At 39.7% G+C, this 17359-nt stretch overlaps 1 protein-coding gene across 7 annotated transcripts in view; it reads right to left on the reverse strand.

Moving 5' to 3' along the window:
- The window catches only part of Gtdc1 (glycosyltransferase-like domain containing 1), a 363306-nt gene that overhangs the window by 14803 nt on the left and 331144 nt on the right, over positions 1 to 17359 (reverse strand). For 6 of the 7 annotated variants that reach the window (XR_003952199.1, XR_003952196.1, NM_001362986.1 and 3 more), the window contains exon 7: positions 12667 to 12776. Coding sequence is in view for 5 of the 7 variants with exons in the window: in NM_001362986.1 (NP_001349915.1) it covers positions 12667 to 12776 (110 nt within the window). In the remaining 2 variants the exon portion in view is untranslated. Of the gene's footprint in view, positions 1 to 7869; positions 8186 to 12666; positions 12777 to 17359 lie in introns of those variants that run through there. The other variant, XM_030250118.1, reaches the window with a different exon arrangement.

Raw genomic sequence — 17359 nt, forward strand, 5'->3', positions numbered from 1 at the left:
TCTTTCAAAGGTGGGTAAGCTCACTGAGGTGATGGGTAGAGGAAGGGATGGATGTAGTAGGGAAGGAGTCTCCTCTGGTACCCGAAGTACGTAGAGTATGACAGGCAGTGATGGGATCTAATCCCAGAAGAGGGAAACTGAAATAGTTGTGCCTGGTTTATACCAATGGCTTCCCATTACTTGATGGGCAACAGGGATAGACATTAGAATAATATGGAATGTTTTGACAAATTATCATTACGATTCTAATTGTTTTTCTAACAAAGCTTGGTAAAACGTTTTCAAGTGGCAATGTGAACCTCATTTGAAGTTGAGAAGCCCTGGTATACAAAGTACCAACTCCTTCTGAAGAACTGACAGTGTGGATGATTAAAATGGAGCAGGAAGAGGAGACCCAGCTAACGAGTAGCAGGACCACAACTAGACTAACTAACAGTCTAGATAGACAACTATCTAACCTTCCCTGCTCTTGGTCCTGTTCATTTCATGGCAGCAAAGAGCTGATGCCCTTCCCTTGCAAGTAAACCAACATGGGCCAAGGGAAACTGCTGGCAAAGCTTACTACGTGGATCCAGATATACAGTTCTTACTGTATTGTTTTCTCTGAGTCCAGTTCTGACAGAGGCACAACAGGAAATAGGCCTTCTTCTGGTCTCAGTATGGAGAAAATATTATTGTGACCACATCAGGATCTAAATCATGACATATGATTATAGTGATTATAATATACAAATGCAGGAACCCAAAAGTGACCACATAAAACCAAAGCACTGGGTAGGTTACATTCTCATCTCTTCTGTCTACAGAGATGTTCTTTCTCCTGCATTTCAGTACATCTAAGCCATGGCTGCCATTGCAAGTTTTTCGTTAGGTCTATTTCCACATTCCTATTTGTCTATGAACGTCTAGATTATCCTCTCCATTCATTAACTGATTTCCATGTATCTTTCTCAAATGTACATTTCCCACAAACTTTGAGATCATTTTATGAAAATGAAAGAACATTTTTTTTCCTCAGTGGTGTTCACACAGTTATAACTTTTGAGAACAATTTCTTGAGAGATGCTTTGGGAGTTGTATTCCGGAACATATTATCTTCATGGTCTTCCCCCTGGTAGGATGGAAAATGATCTTGTCTCGAGACTTACTCTCAATCTTCGGGTTCTAGTAGAAATTATACATATCCCACTCTGAGGAGCTGCAGGAGTGGAAGGTAATAAGCCAAGGCATGGCACGCCTGGGAGTGACCACAGCAGCAACACAGACTCTCTCGGGACACTGCACCGAGAAATCAGAGTGTGTTGTTGCATTGCTTGCACTGCAGATGTCTTCAGCATTTGGAAGGAAAGGGTGGATAAAACTGACAGAGCATTTCTGAGAAAGGAGCTGCCCAGCCACTAACAAGGCCCTTTGCCCTCATCAGTGGGGGCTGAAATACCAAGTGCCCCAACTGCTCTGTGTAAGCCATCCTGAATTGGTACTATACCCCTAGAAACTGTCTTCTGGGGGAGCTCTGCCACGGCCTCATCTTAGCAGCCAGATGTCAAATGACCCCAGTGCAGTGTGACATGAGGTTGACAAGTGAAGGAATGAGTATGGATAACAATACGGAGGTGAAGAGACTTTGCTGGATTTGGGATTTTGTCAGGGGAAGAAAGGGTATGGGTGTCTAAGGGGAAAGGAATAGAGGAATTTAAGCAGTGAATAACACAAGACAAGGAGGTGGATAAATGAACAGATGCATTCAGAAGATGACAACAAATGGGAATTCATAAGATACTAGGTTAGGGTAGGATTGTGAGGAAGCTCCCTTGATATAAAGGGATTGAAATTCAGTATATAGAAGAAAATCTGCAAGATATATAGTTATTACTATGGCAGTACTACAAGTCTGCTCTTGGGTGGTGGGGGTTTAGGAAGAATATCGATATTCGGTGGGTAAGATGAGCATATGAATGCCCAGAGCCTGTAAGACTACTGTGAGTCTTTTGCAGAAGTCAAGGTTTTAGAAAACAGGAGCAAGACTGCCAGCCAGAAGCAGGAGGTGAAGTGTGGGTCAGGGATGAACAGGGCCTCAGTGTCCTACTAGCAATGGGGTGACAGAGAAGGGAATGAGGCTAAAAATGCTTGGTCACCTGTTGCTCTACCTTGGAATCTACTGGATGGAATTTGTGATGTGAAATTACCAAGAAAAATAGAAGTGTATTAATTTACACGGCTCAGGAAAATTATTTTTACTTGTGCTCATCCTGAATGTAGATGTTCCCCCACAAGTTGGCTGGTGTTGGTCATGATGTACGCTTTCTTTCATTGCTTTGCTGACTATAACTGCCTACTCATAAATCCTATACATTCACATTTATTTTATTAGTGGTAAAATTATAGGTTTTCCATTAAATTCTGATGTAGTGTTTATTTCTTCTCATATCATTACCTCTATTGTTCATCAGCTACTTGACATTGGGCAAGCTACTTAGCTAAAGCCTTAGTTTCTCACTTATACATAAGAAAGAAGTCAGACCACCCGAGGGATAGATTGAGATGCTGGCATAATAACCAGCCTAGTGTGGCAGAAGGGAAAGTCAGGGAGTCACTATACCTGCCATCATGTGCTTCTGCCATCACAAGCATTCATCTCCATGACACATTTATTCCATGTGCTTCACTTGGTATGTGTGCATATAAACTCATGTAAATGCTGAAGCACAAATGCCTAAGACAGATGATGTATACATCCTTTTACTCTCTTTATTTCATGAAAGTTATTGCTTTATTAACCAGCTTCTCATCTTTACTAAGAAGATGACCCATTAGATTTTACATTAGAATCAGTAAGTTATTAGATTGTTTCCCTACTTGTCAGATATGACATATACAAACATAGCAGTTTGGATTTTAATTCTCTAATTCTGCCTACTTTTCTAGTCTCATGTTTGTGAATCTGTACTGCACTCTAAAAGCTATCATTTCATAAGTGTTTTGAGTCTGATAGGACAGTTTCTCCATCACAATTTCTCTGTACCTGGTAGCTCCAATGTTCTTCTCTTTCATGTATTTACTTTGTAGAAGACTCACTGCAGTGGTGGGAGGACATATAGAGTAATATGGAGGTGTCCTAGTTGGACTCTGTTATGGTTTTAAATTATCTTAAGATATACTACTATTTCTGCTATGAAAAATATACTTGGCATTGATTATTTCCAGTCAGGAGAAAATTAATTTCATTTCTTTAGTCTTCTTTATTTTTGCCATGGCGATTTGTTGCCTTCATTTGTACCATGAGACTGGCAACAAAGTCCACTCAATCTGGGTTTCAGCTTCCTGGGAAACAGACTTCCCCAAGCTTCTTCCCGGGAGCCAGGTGAGGGCAGTTCCAAGTACTGAGATTTTCATTTACACCTGTGCATCTAATGGAGTTAATAAGTCATTTTCTCCATTATACTTTGGGATTTTAATATATTAGAGTGCCTTAAAATGTTGTTCATAAGCAATATACACCAAATTATGAAAAAGTTATAAAAAAGGGCATGCTATGAGAAAATGTAAACATATAAACTTTTTTTTCCCCTTTCAAATTAGACTATGAGATCCTAGAGGGGATTTTCTTCATTTGACAGTTACAATACAGTAATGAAGATTTGATAGTTACAATACAGTAATGAAGATTTGATAGTTACAATACATTAATGAAGATCAGAGGCAGCTGGTAAACAACTTCATGTAAAGGGAAGAAACAGTGACTAAAAACATACTCAGAAAGAGGACTGGCTTAAGGCATGGTATGTTCTTGACTCAGTGGACTTCATTCAGTCTTGTCTTACTAGTAGAATTTATTTCATACTACATGATCTTATGATTCAATACTAATCAATTAATAGATTATTGTATTGGACTTCATTTGCAGAAAAACGTAAAACTTTACATTAATGTGGTTTATTTGTGTATCTCAAACCTTCCTGGTCCTGGCTCTTTGGAATAGTCACACTGTGAAGATGAGACAATAGCTGGAGGCTGAGGGAAAGAGGAGGTGGAAGAGGAGGAAACTGCCCCATGAGTATCAAGCATTTGACTCCGGAGCTAAGAACCAAGACCATGAAAAGCTCACAGGAGTCACTACTGCCAGGCCAGATGCTACTCAGCAGCTTTCCACACACCACTCCTGACCTAAATAACAGGGGAACCAGAATGGTTCTGCCTGCTAAAACCATGTTTCAGGTTTTCAGTTTTCCTCAGACCTTTTTGGCTGCCTGAATGTCTCAGCTAAAACTCCTTTGAAGCAAGAGTACCATATCTGTAATAAGGAAGAAGAATCTTACATAAGGTCTTGGCTGCTTACACAAAAGAATATTTTGTTTAGAATTACCATTTGTGGGAAATTATGAAGTATACAAACACATTCCATTGACTTGATATTTAAAACATTTACTAAAATTAAAAAAAAAATCATCTCAAGGGCTAACAATGTGACCTTGTCATGAGAACTGGCTAACACTCAAACATGTGCATTGAAGAGTTCCTAGGCTTCTTAGTTCCTTTTATACACAAAACTAGATGCAGATGGCTCATAGAGCAAAATGACCTTTTAATTGTCTGAATAAGAATGAACATTTGAGATACAGCATACTCAATGTCTTCTTTGTATCCAAAAAGTATTTCAGAAACTCATTCTATATACAAACTCCTAAGAGAAGTCCCCGACTCTTATAATAAAATTTGCATAGCACTTTAGCACTTTCCCTCAAATTACCTGCTCCTATGGAAATCTTCATAAAAATTCATTGAAATAGAGTAGGTGGTTTTATTGTTTTTCCTTTCCCATGTCCTTTTTATTGCACAGTTGAGTTAGCTCATGTTCATCTGGAAAACTACAGAATCCAATTCTAATCTATTTTGATGATTTAAATTTCTGTAATCATACCTTCTCAACCTTGGTGCTGCTGATATTTTCTTAGGTTGGACATGCTTCTGTTGTTGGGTTGAGCTGTGTTTGTAGTGTGTTTGGCAGAATAACTAGTGTCCTATTTGGCAGGAGCTCATTCCTGCCTGACAGTTATGACAACAAAATGTGTGCACATTGCCAGGTGTCCCCAGGGGAGGAGGGAAAACATTTCAGGTTGATAGTCTCTATAGGCTTTGTAAAATGCCAAAACACCTAGAATTTACCCTATTTCCTAGACCACTTCTACTTCATAGAGGCTCCCTCTTAGAATTACCAGATGTATTTTCAGACACCATCAGGTTGCTCCCAATCAGAATGCTGCAGTCAATGCCCACACATGTGTAATCTCTTTATTAACTAGGCTAGACTTATCCAGATGGGGATAGAGACATGGAGAGGCATGGCTTTCTCTCTGAGGAGCTACAGATCATAGTATAAATTAATGAGTTCTGGTGAACCACCATGCAGTTTATAAAATTATTTCTGTTTCGTGGCTTTTGATAGAGAGCAGGGCTGGTTTTCCTTATGATTGAGCAGTGCCTTGACATTTTGGCCAATGAATAGAGTAGAGCCTGTGCTATTTATAAGCCAGTGCAGTTTCTTGGTGACACAGGTGTAAAGGAATTTTAATCCAGCAACATGGCTGCTCTGATAAGGGATCACATCCAAAGATCTAGGTCTGTGTGATTGAGCTGGAATGCAGACATGCCCTTAAAACACATTAAGGTAAAATTAGTTTGTAGAAAGAGGCAGCCATGTTTGAAAGTGACATGTAACCGAGGGATAAAGTGAATGAGAGAAAGATTTGACAGAACGAATCAGAGATAGGATATGCCCAACCAGAACAGAACAGGAAAGAGAAGCTATAAGAGCAGCCGAGGGAGAGAGGGCGAGCCAGTTGGGAGACAGTCATTGCAGTGTCAGTACAGCAGAGTTCCCTTGGCACTTGTGGCAGTTGAGTTAGTGAGTTTATGCAGCTCATGAGGCTGTTGAAACCAGAGAATAAAAGGGAGACAGGAGATTAGAACAAATTGCCAGAGTTACTCTGAGGCCAAGCAGAGCAATTCAGTGAGAAGCCCAGAGAAGCCAGATGGAGTCAGTCAGCTTAGAGAGGGGTTTCAGCCAGAACAGATGAGTTGGACCAGCCATCCACAGTTGTGAAAGAGCTAGAAAAGGTGAGCTTATTCAGCTGTAAGTATCCATGACAACAATTACATCAGGCAAAGAAAAGTTAGTTTTACACATGGAGAGTGAGTTTTATAATTCTTCAAGTGACTGGTAATGCTTAGGATGACAGTTACTGTCTTTTCATCAGCTAGGGTCCTCACTGAATGACATGAGCAGTGCACTACACTCATCTGCATAAATATATGGTCTGAACAAGAAATCCATTTTGTGTTTTAAGCCACTGCAATTTTAAGGTTTTATGTTCCTTAGTGTAGCCTAGGTTATTCAAATTTAAGAGCTGAGAGTTGAGAAGAACATTAAAACTTACATTAAATCAAGGTCACTTCTGTTGAAACAAAAAACATAATACAAAATCACTTAGACTTTGTTCTACTTGGTGTTATTGTATACTGAAAAGAGATCTCTTTCATCCCTTAATTCTTTAGCATTTTGTTTCAAAGTACATTTCGATAAGATACTGAAACTGTACTGTCTTGGACTGACAGACCCACTCCTTCATTTGAGTAATAGAGAACATTGACGCCAAATGCTACGTGGGATATTTTTTGAGTATTTTTTAATTGGATATTTTCTTTATTTACATTTCAAATGATATCCCCTTTACCAGCCCCCCCTCCCAAGTACCTATCCTATCACCCCTTCCCCTGCTTCATGAGGGTGTTACCTCACCCACCCACCCACTCCCACCTCTCCACCCTGGCATTCCCCTACACTGGGGCATTGAGCCTTCATAGGACCAAGGGCTGCTCCTCCCATTGATGCTCAACAAGGCCATCCTTTGCTTCATATGCGGCTAGAGCCATGGGTCCCTCCATGTGTACTCCTTGGTTGATGGTTTAGTCCCTGGGAGCTCCGGGGGGGGGGGTTTGTTGGTTGATATTGTTGTTCTTCCTATGGAGTTGCAAACCCCTTCAGCTCCTTTAGTCCTTTCTCTAACTCCTCCCATTGGGGACCCCATGCTCAGTGCAATGGTTGGCTGCAAGCATCCACCTTTGTATTTGACAGGCTCTAGCAGAGCCTGTCAGGGTCAGGAGACAGCTGTATCAGACTCCTGTCAGCAAGCACTTCTTGGCATCCATAATAGTGTCTGTGTTTGGTGACTGTATATGGGATGGGTCCCCTGGTGGGGCAACCTCTGGATGACCTATCCTTCAGTCTCTGCTCCATACTTTGTCTCTGTATTTGCTCCCATGAGTATTTTGTTCCCCCTTCTAAGAAGGACTGAAGCATCCACACTTTGGTTTTCCTTCTTTTTGAGCTTCAGGTGGTCTGTGAATTGTATCTTGGGTATTCTGAGCTTTGAGGCTAACACCCACTTATCAGTGAATGCATATCATGCGTGTTCTTTTGTGACTGGGTTACCTCACTTAGGATATTTCCTAGTTCCATCCATTTGCCTAGAAATTTCATAAATTCATTGTTTTTAATAGCTGAGTAGTACTCCATTGTATAACTGCACCACCTTTTCTGTATCCATTCCTCTGTTGAGGGGCATCTGGGTTCTTTCCAGTTTCTGGCTATTATAAATAAGGCTGCTATGAACATAGTGGAGTGCGTGTCCTTATTACATGTTGGAGCATTTTCTGGTATATGCCCAGGAGTGGTATTGCTGGGTCCTCAGGTAGTACTATGTCCAATTTTCTTAGGAACTGACTGATTTCCAGAGTGTTTGTACTAGCTTGCAATCCCACTGTCTTAGTTAGGGTTTTACTGCTGTGAACAGACACCATGACCAAGGCAAGTCTTATAAAAACAACATTTAATTGGGGCTGGCTTACAGGTTCAGAAGTTCAGTCCATTATCATCAAGGTGAGAGTATGAGAGTATCCAGGCAGGCATGGTACAGGAGGAGCTGAGAGTTCTATGTCTTCATCCAAAGGCTGCTAGTGGAAGACTGACTTCCAGGCAACTAGGGTGAGGACCTTATACCCACACCCACAGTGACACACCCATTCCAACCAGGTCACACCTATTCCAACAAGTCCACACCTTCAGATGGTGCCACTCTCTGGTCCAAGGATATATGAACCGTCACACCCACCAACAATGGAGGAGTGGCTAAAAAAGAAAAAAAAAAGAATAAATGAAAAAAGCACAAAAAAAAAACCAAACCAAAACAAAACAATGGAGGAGTGTTCCTCTTGATCCACTTCTTCGCCAGCATCTGCTGTCACCTGAGTTTCTGATCTTAGTCATTCTGACTGGTGTGAGGTGAAGAAATCTCAGGGAATCAGTTGTTTGATTTGTATTTTCCTGATGATTAAGGATGTTGAACATTTCTTTAGGTGCTTCTTGACCATTCGAATTTCCTCATTTGAGAATTCTTTGTTTAGCTCTGTACCCCATTTGTAATAGGGTTATTTGATTGTCTGGAATCTAACTTCTTGAATTCTTTGTACATATTGGATATTAGCCCTCTATCAGATATAGAATTGGTAAAGATCTTTTCCCAATCTGTTGGTTGCCTTTTTGTCCTATTGACAGTGTTCTTTGCCTTACAGAAGCTTTGCAATTTTATGAGGTCCCATTTGTTGATTCTTGATCTTAGAGCATGAGCCATCGGTGTTCTGTTCAGGAAGTTTTTCCCCTATGCCCATGTATTCAAGGTTCTTCCGCACTTTCTCTTCTATTAGTTTCTGTGTATCTGGTTTTATGTGGCGGTCCTTGATCCACTTGGACTTGAGCTTTCTACAAGGAGATAGGAATGGATTGACTTGTATTCTTTTACATACTGACTGCCAGTTGAACCAGCACCATTTGTTGAAAATCCAGTCTTTTTTTCCACTGGATGGTTTTAGCTCCTTTGTCAAAAATCAAGTGACCATAGGTGTACGGGTTCATTTCTCCGTCTTCAATTCTATTCCACTGCTCTTCCTGCCTTTTTTGTGGGATATTTTTTTCTACTTCATATTTGTTTTGACAATTTTTATAATGAGGATACTTTAATATCTAAGGGGTGAAAAGTTATTTAGTTATTTTTCTTAAAATAGCTTTCCATTTGCAAAAGGATTGTCAAAGACCATGGAACTGATTCACAGGAGTGGTCAGGATTTTCTACAATCATACATCCTGTCTTTTTTTTCCCCCTATAAATGGAGAGAGGTCCTTGGATTTCCACAGAGAACACATATTAAGCACTGGCCTTGGAGACTGCACAAAGTTTGTGTCATGGAATTTTACAATATAACTTCTCTGTGATCTTAGTTTTCAATTCAACATAGAATTGAATAGCCAATTCAATGCTGCCTGATTTGCATGGTTTACTGTGAAGACTAAGTCAAGCAATGGAGGAAGGGCAGAGACCGGTGCCTGGCACATGCTGGATGATCAGGAAATGTTCAGTCTAGCAGTGAAAGCAGTGCTCCAGGAAGCGATCAATAAAGCAGCAAACCATGTTCAATCATGACTTGAAGTGCCTAATACAAAGGAGGTATTAAAACAGGTGTGCTCACAATTGTAGAAATGCTCTTCTCCTGGCCTGGCCATTCCCGTGCCTACACTTGCCCAGTGTATGCAAGGTGGATTGCATAAGTCACCAACTACATTCATGCTTTTCCCTCTTTTGTCAAGACAAAACAAAAACAAACAAAAAAGAATATAACAAATTATGAGGCACAAGGCTATAAAACATAATGAACCTTCTTAATTTGGTGACACTTCCCAAGAAAATGATTTTTATAAAATGATTTTCTACTTGAAAATAACCAAAAGTAGTGAAACCACATGAAATCATACTACAGTCTTAAAATTATCAAGAGAAATTTAGTATTACTAATAGTGTCTTCTTGGCATAAGTGTGTTCAGCACTGTGTCTTTCTCCTATGCGCGTTGTGGACAGATAAAGGTGGGGGAGTTTGGAGATATGTATGGTCTCCCTGGGTAGTCCAGGCTGATTTAGAATTTGAGATCCTCTTCCCTTAACCTTCTGAGTACCGGGATTACAAGTGTTCAGGACCCAACTGGTACAAAATCAAGTTGGAGAAAAACCACCTAATGTTCCTCTAGCATATAAACTCTGTCTTTCTTGGCTTTCTAACGCACTGAATGTTATACGGATGAGAAAAGACTGGGATGTAGTAGCCACCACAGAAGTGTTTGTTAAAGAAACCAGGGGAATGGCAAGAAGGACAAGAGTTACAGCGAATGGCTTGTTAGGAAGCTTGTGGAATAAAGGCTACAACCGTCAAAAGCTACAACCTGGAAAGCCAACAGAAGCAATATTCACTCCTTTAGTATTTCTGATTCCCTCATATGTAAGCTGAGGCATGGTGGCCATGTAGCGCTGATTCCCATTGGAAATGACTCATGGGCCAGTGTCTGAGACATAGAGCAGGCCAAGGTGGGAGGAGAAGGAAAGGAACATGTACACAGAAAACATGATATTCTTTCTTTTAGGTTCCACAGTACTCTGTACTACATCCCAGCTGCCTGGTAGCGAGAGACAGTCTTGTCCATCTGTATTCTCTTATACAGCTCAGTAAGGGTGTGTTCACTAAAAGCCCATGTGAACAGTAAGTTAGTACATGATTTTACTGAATACTAAATACTTGGCCCCACAACTGTTCCACATGTCAATATTCTACAGTGCTTCATCAATATGTTGGATATGAATAGCAGAGATCCTAAGGTACACAACAATATGCTACTTTTAAGTAAAAATGTCACCTGCGTCACAGAGGTGACTAAATGTACCCTCTAGTGATGCTGGCTTAGAAGCCCCTCAGGCATTTCCTCTACCTCTGTCAGTCCATCCACATGCATAGATGGTGGTACACACAAACTAAACTTTCCAACTATGAAAGTTGGCAAAGTTTCTCTCCTTCCTTCTGTACACTCTAAGTCATCAAATTCTTCTCTGCTTCCCTCTCTCACATAGTCCCTCCACTAATCTCTCTGCCTCTGCTGCAGAATCACTCTGGTTTCACCAACAGAGACTTTCATACTGATTCTGCCTCATTATACCTCATTTACTTTGGTGATCAACATTCTCTGTGCCTTGACACTGCCCTGTCTGTGTAAGGCAGTGTGAACTTAGCAGGGTCTGCATGCAGAACCCCTCAGAGCGGTTCTTATTGCAAGTTGTTTCCTCCTTTAAGTACAGCTTCCAAAATGGTTGCTTGGGTGTGCTTTTCCTGCCTTGGAACAATTTAATAGATCTTTTTATGTCTGGGTACTAGAATAGTGTTAGCTCTTAAAATACTAATCCACTGTTGACCCTCTAAGCTCCATGTGTCATTGCTCATACATAACTGTATCAGTTTGGTCCCTTCTCTGTTTTCTGTATTTACACATGAATCTCTCACCTTAACACAACTTGAAGTTCCTGGTTGGGAGGGAGTGTGTATACTTTTGCTTACTTATTTAGTAAGTGTTTACTGACCTCCAGCACTCCATTGGCCAGTGTTTCCAGTGAAAGAAATTACCAAGACAGGGACAGTCTCTAGCCTTATGTAACTTACATTCTAAAGTCTACTAATTATGTGCATGCAGTGACTGGTGAAAAATACTATGAAACACCATGAAGAGAAACAGTGTGCTAGGAGAACATGGGCCAGCTTCATGAAAATGCTTCAGAGCCAAGACTGAGAGAAGAAGACAAAGGGCAACAGGCAGACGAGGTCCACAGAAACTTGCTACCTAACAGGACCAGAGAAAGGTCTGCTGTATATACTGCAGAAGCCAGAAGACACGCCACGAGATGAGGCCACTGAGGACAGGCTGGCTGCAGTTCTTGGCTCTTAGCCATGCTCAGAAAGCATGGTCTAAAGGAGAGTGCAGTGCAGGCAGCCTTTCAGTGACATACCACACTATAGCAAGAAACTGTTCAGCCAGACTACGTCTGAACCTTTGTTGTTGCTGGCTGTTTAAACCAATCAACCACCCACCCACCCACCCACCCACCCACCCACCCACCAACAAGCAAATATAAATGCTTGTCATTTTACTGAGCCCAACACGGCAGGCTAGGGTCCAAGGTAAAGGAAATGAGCCCGGACAGGCACAGTGTAGTGTAAAGAATGAGAGGGTCTGCTGTTTGCAGCTTCCACACTAACTTCTCTTTAGCTCAATATAGAGGCACAGACCAATGAGCACACTGACATGGGCTGAGGCCCAACCACACCTTAAATTAGATGCCCACATGCTTTATGCAGGGTCCCTCACACATGGTAATGTACTTGGTCCACTAACAGCATGAGCAGGATGCAAACCAGTGACCCCAGGTGAGAGGTCGTACATCCAATTATAAACTTCCACTTTCTGTAAGTGTGAAGATGCCCACAGCAATATATTTTGTTTACAGAATTGTATAAACTACATTTGATAAAAGAGATGACTATTCTCAACTTAAATCAAAGAGTGCTTACTTAGGTATTTTTGTAATTGAATCTGAGTTTAATGCTGTCATATAATCTTGGTTAACAGAGCTCGGCTTGACTATTCTAACAAAGAAGAAATTAATTCTAAGTTGGAGTGCTCATGTCTTTATATAAAAACAAACCAAACAAATACATACACATTAGAAAATTCAAAATAGGTACCTGGTGTGTCTGTAAAAGTCTCTCCGAGGACAGAGACATGGAAGTTCAAGTTTAACTGCTTTAGACTCATTAGTATCTTTAAGAACGTCTCTGGATCTTTGTCATGCTCCCTGTAAAGAAACAGAAAGTACCTTAATATTACCTTGGGGTACATGGTAAGAAAAATGTTTGGTTCATATGATGCCAGCTCCCATCAGGGTCTTTTGCTGGTGCAGGAAGCCCCTGAATTCAGAGGCTTTTCTTACCTCTCTGAACTATAACATCTCTAGACATGCTCTAAGTATCAAACATAGTTCTAAGATATGTTAAGGCTCTTATTGGAGGAGAAATCTGTCTTCTTTTTGTATTATGTATAAATGCGAAATTTGCCAATTTTTGTATGAATTAGATAAGTGAGCAAAGGTATACATACTAAAAAATAAACCCCGTATAGTATTTTTTCATCCAAATAGTTAAATTTCCACTTAGCACAGATTTATTTATTTTTTTAAGCTAAAAGAAACAATCTTCTAAGGATTGCTCTCTGCTCCTCATCACGAGGATGCAGGGAGCACGGTTTGCCTTCCTCCCATGGGCACCCAACAGCATTATGCTGACCAGGAACACACAATTTAAAAAGGAGACTATAGCCCCTTGCAGTAATTTCTCATTTTCAATAACTCAGTGGAGAATTATAACGCAATAAAAGGAATGGATAGGTCTGAATCTATGTATACTAATTATTGACTCAGAGTGAACACTAGTCAACATATAAAAGAATCAGAAGAAAAAAAATACTTTCATTTAGCCCAGTCATGAAAAAAAATCAAATGCTTTTGGCTTGTTCAGTTTGTCAGTATTTTCTAATGACAGAATGAGAGGTTAAAAGACATTAGAATTAAAGAAAAGTATCCTTCAACAAATCCTATTTACATGGAATACAATTTTTAACATTATAAGGTGTGAATATTTCAGTATTTCTTGCATTTAATTATACTGTTTTAAATTATCTTATTCAGACAGATGTAGACCAGATGTCTTTAAAATATTTGCTTTTTATTTATAATTCAGAAATTTCATTTTTCATTACAGCAAATAGTTATATACCAGTAACTGAATTTCTCATTTACTAATTATATAAAATAAATCTGTAAAATTATTAAACTGCTATACGAAATATGAAAATTACATCATTCAGGGAGCCTCATGAAAAATGACATCTGTACCCCTTAATGTGTTAATTCACAATTCAGTCAATATTTTCAGTATCATGAATCGAAACAAACGCATCTTCTAATTAACATTTTAAAACAGCATTTATAATCTTATGAAACTCTAAGATTTTATAAAATTAGAGTTCCAAACAATTTGTTTCAAGTGCTCTGCCTCTCAGCTTGATTTACTTCAAATAATAAAGGATGCAAAGGCAAAATGTTCATTGCTTTCTAAGATGATGTGTTATGCACATGTACCATGGGGAAGTGTTTGGGTAGTTTTCATATATACTACTGCTGTGGGCAAGAACAAAGACTCCAAACAGCTTGAGAGGAAAGAATATACAGTATGTTGTCTTCAACCATATCAATCAAATAACTGCCACCTTATCTGTAAGATGTTTTTCTAGTCTGATTCTCTTGGAGATACTTGGATGAAAGGGATGGAAACAATGGAACATAATATAGTTTTAAGAGAGCAACACTGGAGGGAAATCTATCCACTTAGATCTAAATTCTCCATTTGGAGTTCTAGAAAAGTGGATATAGATCCCGGGTATATCATGTATTTTAAATATTGGCACGTGTGTGTGTGTGTGTCTGTTTGTATGTATGTATGGTATGTGCATGCTAACATAAAAACAGACGTAGTTTTTAAGTGGGATGAAACGTAACTGGGTAAAGAGCATAGTTCCTAAAAGATTCCAATGTTTTTAAAGCAGTAGGATTTAGGAATGTTTATTTTTACTGCTTCTAACAAAGTAAATGCACTACAACTCACCATATACTTTAGATGTTTTTTTCTAGGTAGCTAAAAAGCTTTAATATTCAATAGTCATATGCATAAGAACACAAAAAATATTGGATTGATTCCCCTTTCATTCTGTTTAAATCTCAATATACAGCTGACCATGAAGTAGTTTACTTGTCTGAAGTTACCCCTCATAAACAGGGAAATGTTATACTCAAGTTCTTATAGAACATAGGGGAAACTGTTTTGGGAAACAGCCTATTAGCTTTCAGCCAATGAGGATTTTGGATGTTTTTAGCATTTCTACACTTGATGGTATCAGTAAAAGTAGACTCACAGGAATTAAACACAGAGATGGAATTATTTTGGGAAGTATGGCGTGAAAATTCTAAGTACTGAGTGCTTTTGAAAACAGATACCAAAAACAAAAAACAAACCACCCACAAAACCCAAAAAACCAACCCCTCTACCACCACAGGCACACACACACACACACACACACACACACACACACACACACACACACACACACCCCAAATGATTAAGTGATTACTAGAGATCACGAGCAGCAAGCAGGGTTCCCTAGCTGGGGAAGAGCTGTCTAGTGATGCCATGGGGCAGCTTGTCTTGTTCTGAGTCCTTTTAGACAGATTGCCAGACAACAGGTGGTAGAGGCAGGCCAGTTGTTTGCATGCAGGCTCTGGTGTCAAGAGTGTAAGAAAGGTGAGCTGGAATAAAATTGCTTCCTGAAATATGAGGGTAGGGAAGAGCAACACTTCTTAAAGCATTCTTTAATATATGTGCTTTACAGTATTTTATGTATACAGTCATAGATTACACTATTGCTATTGTCTCAATAATTGGATTTATGTTGCTCAAAGCTTAAAATAATCAGTATGCTGGATAGTTTCCTGTCAATTTGATATAAGCTAAAATCATCTGAAAGGAGGGAGATTGTATAAGATCAAGATGTAGGCCAGCCTAAAAGGCATTTTCTTTCTTTCTTTTTTTCTTTGAGACAGAGTTTCTCTGTATAGCCCTGGCTATCCTGGAACTCACTCTGTAGACCAGGCTGGTCTTGAACTCAGAAATTTGCCTGCCTCTGCCTCCCAAGTGCTAGGATTAAAGGTGTGTGCCACCACTTCCCGGAGAAAGGCATTTTCTTAATTGGTGATTGATGGAGGAGGGCCAGCTCATTGTGGGGAGTGCTAACTCCTTTCTCTGACAAAGCAGGAGGAGAAAACCCCGGGGAGCGAGCCAATAAGCAGCACACCTCCATGCTCCTGCACCAGCTCTCTTGGCTCTCGCCCTGTGTGCGTTCCCATCCTGACTTCCTTTGATGATGAACAGTAACACTGTAGTGTAAGCCAGATAAACCCACTCCTCCAGAAACTGCTTTTCCGTTAGGTATTTGGTCATGGTCACTGTAATAAAAGAAACCCTAACTAAGACAATCAGTTTACCTGAATTTCTTTTTTAATAATTTTCTTTTTGGTGAGATGGGAAATTGCATGACATTGAACTTTTAAAGAGTTTCACATACACTGATCATATCCTACCACAAGGTATGAGCAATGATGGAACAGCAGAGCCAACTACTCTGTCATGCAAGGGCTGAGCTCTAGACATCCACTGGGACATGCAGTGGATGATATTAGTGAACCCATTTAGCAGAACATACTAGTCCTAAAATGCTTTCAAAGAAATCTAAATATGATACTCTCCTACATGAGGTTGCAACAGAAAGTATTTCATGGACAGTGGTGGGTTTAATGATGGCACATCAGGTATCAGGATGAAGCACACTTTTAGCAAGAAACCAAAGTCTCTATAGCACATTTGTGTTCACATGATTCTGGTGGGAAATGTGAAAGTCTTTAGAGGGCAATTTGCTATTGGTCATAAGAATCCTTTATGTGTGCACCACTTTTGCTTCAATAACTGTAGTTTATGAAAGTCAGCCTAAAGAGACACCAGACATTCTGCTATGATGTACTTACAACAGCATTACAACTTTGTAGCAATGTAAGATAGTGACAATTAAATATATTTTGATACATATGATACAATTTTAGCAGTCACGAAAAATAATGTTGCATATATATGATTCTGGACATGGAAAAAAATCAGTATTAAGTAATCAATAGTTAGAACTTTTGAGTAAAAGGAGTCACAGAGAAGCACAAGTTTTGTGAGCTGCCAGTGCAGGACAAATAGATGGGAGTGCCTGTAACTGAAACAAGGTTTCTCTCTAAACTGTCAGGTTTGTTTTGGCTTGTTTGCTATTTTGTTTTTTAATAGTCTTTGTTTGTGTAAATGATTTTGAATGTTTTAAAGATGTTTCCTAATATTCTACCACAATTCTGTGATCATGGGCTTTCTACTTAACTTGAACATTTTTGGCAGCTAGCTGTTTGATTTTATTTTTCCCCATGGGCCTCTAAGTTTGACGAATGCCAGTCAAGCAAGCTTACTTTAACAAACAAGGCATTTCAGTCACTGTGCCAGGGCCCAGAGTTCTCAGTCATAGCCACCCTACCGTCTAGGTAGGACAAACCATTCTGCTGGGGAATTCATCCTTCCACACCCTCACTATGGCAGCAGAGACCAGCAGGGAAACATTTCAGGCTTCCTGGAAGCAAAAGATATGGCAAGAACAGCTTTTATTCCCAAATATTATTCAGAACATTTGAAAAGCATAAAATGTTTCCATGTGTTTTTTCTTCCTATATCTGTCTCTCTCTGTTGC

Source organism: Mus musculus, chromosome 2 (genome assembly GCF_000001635.26).
Source record: "Mus musculus strain C57BL/6J chromosome 2, GRCm38.p6 C57BL/6J".
NCBI lineage: Eukaryota > Metazoa > Chordata > Mammalia > Rodentia > Muridae > Mus > Mus musculus.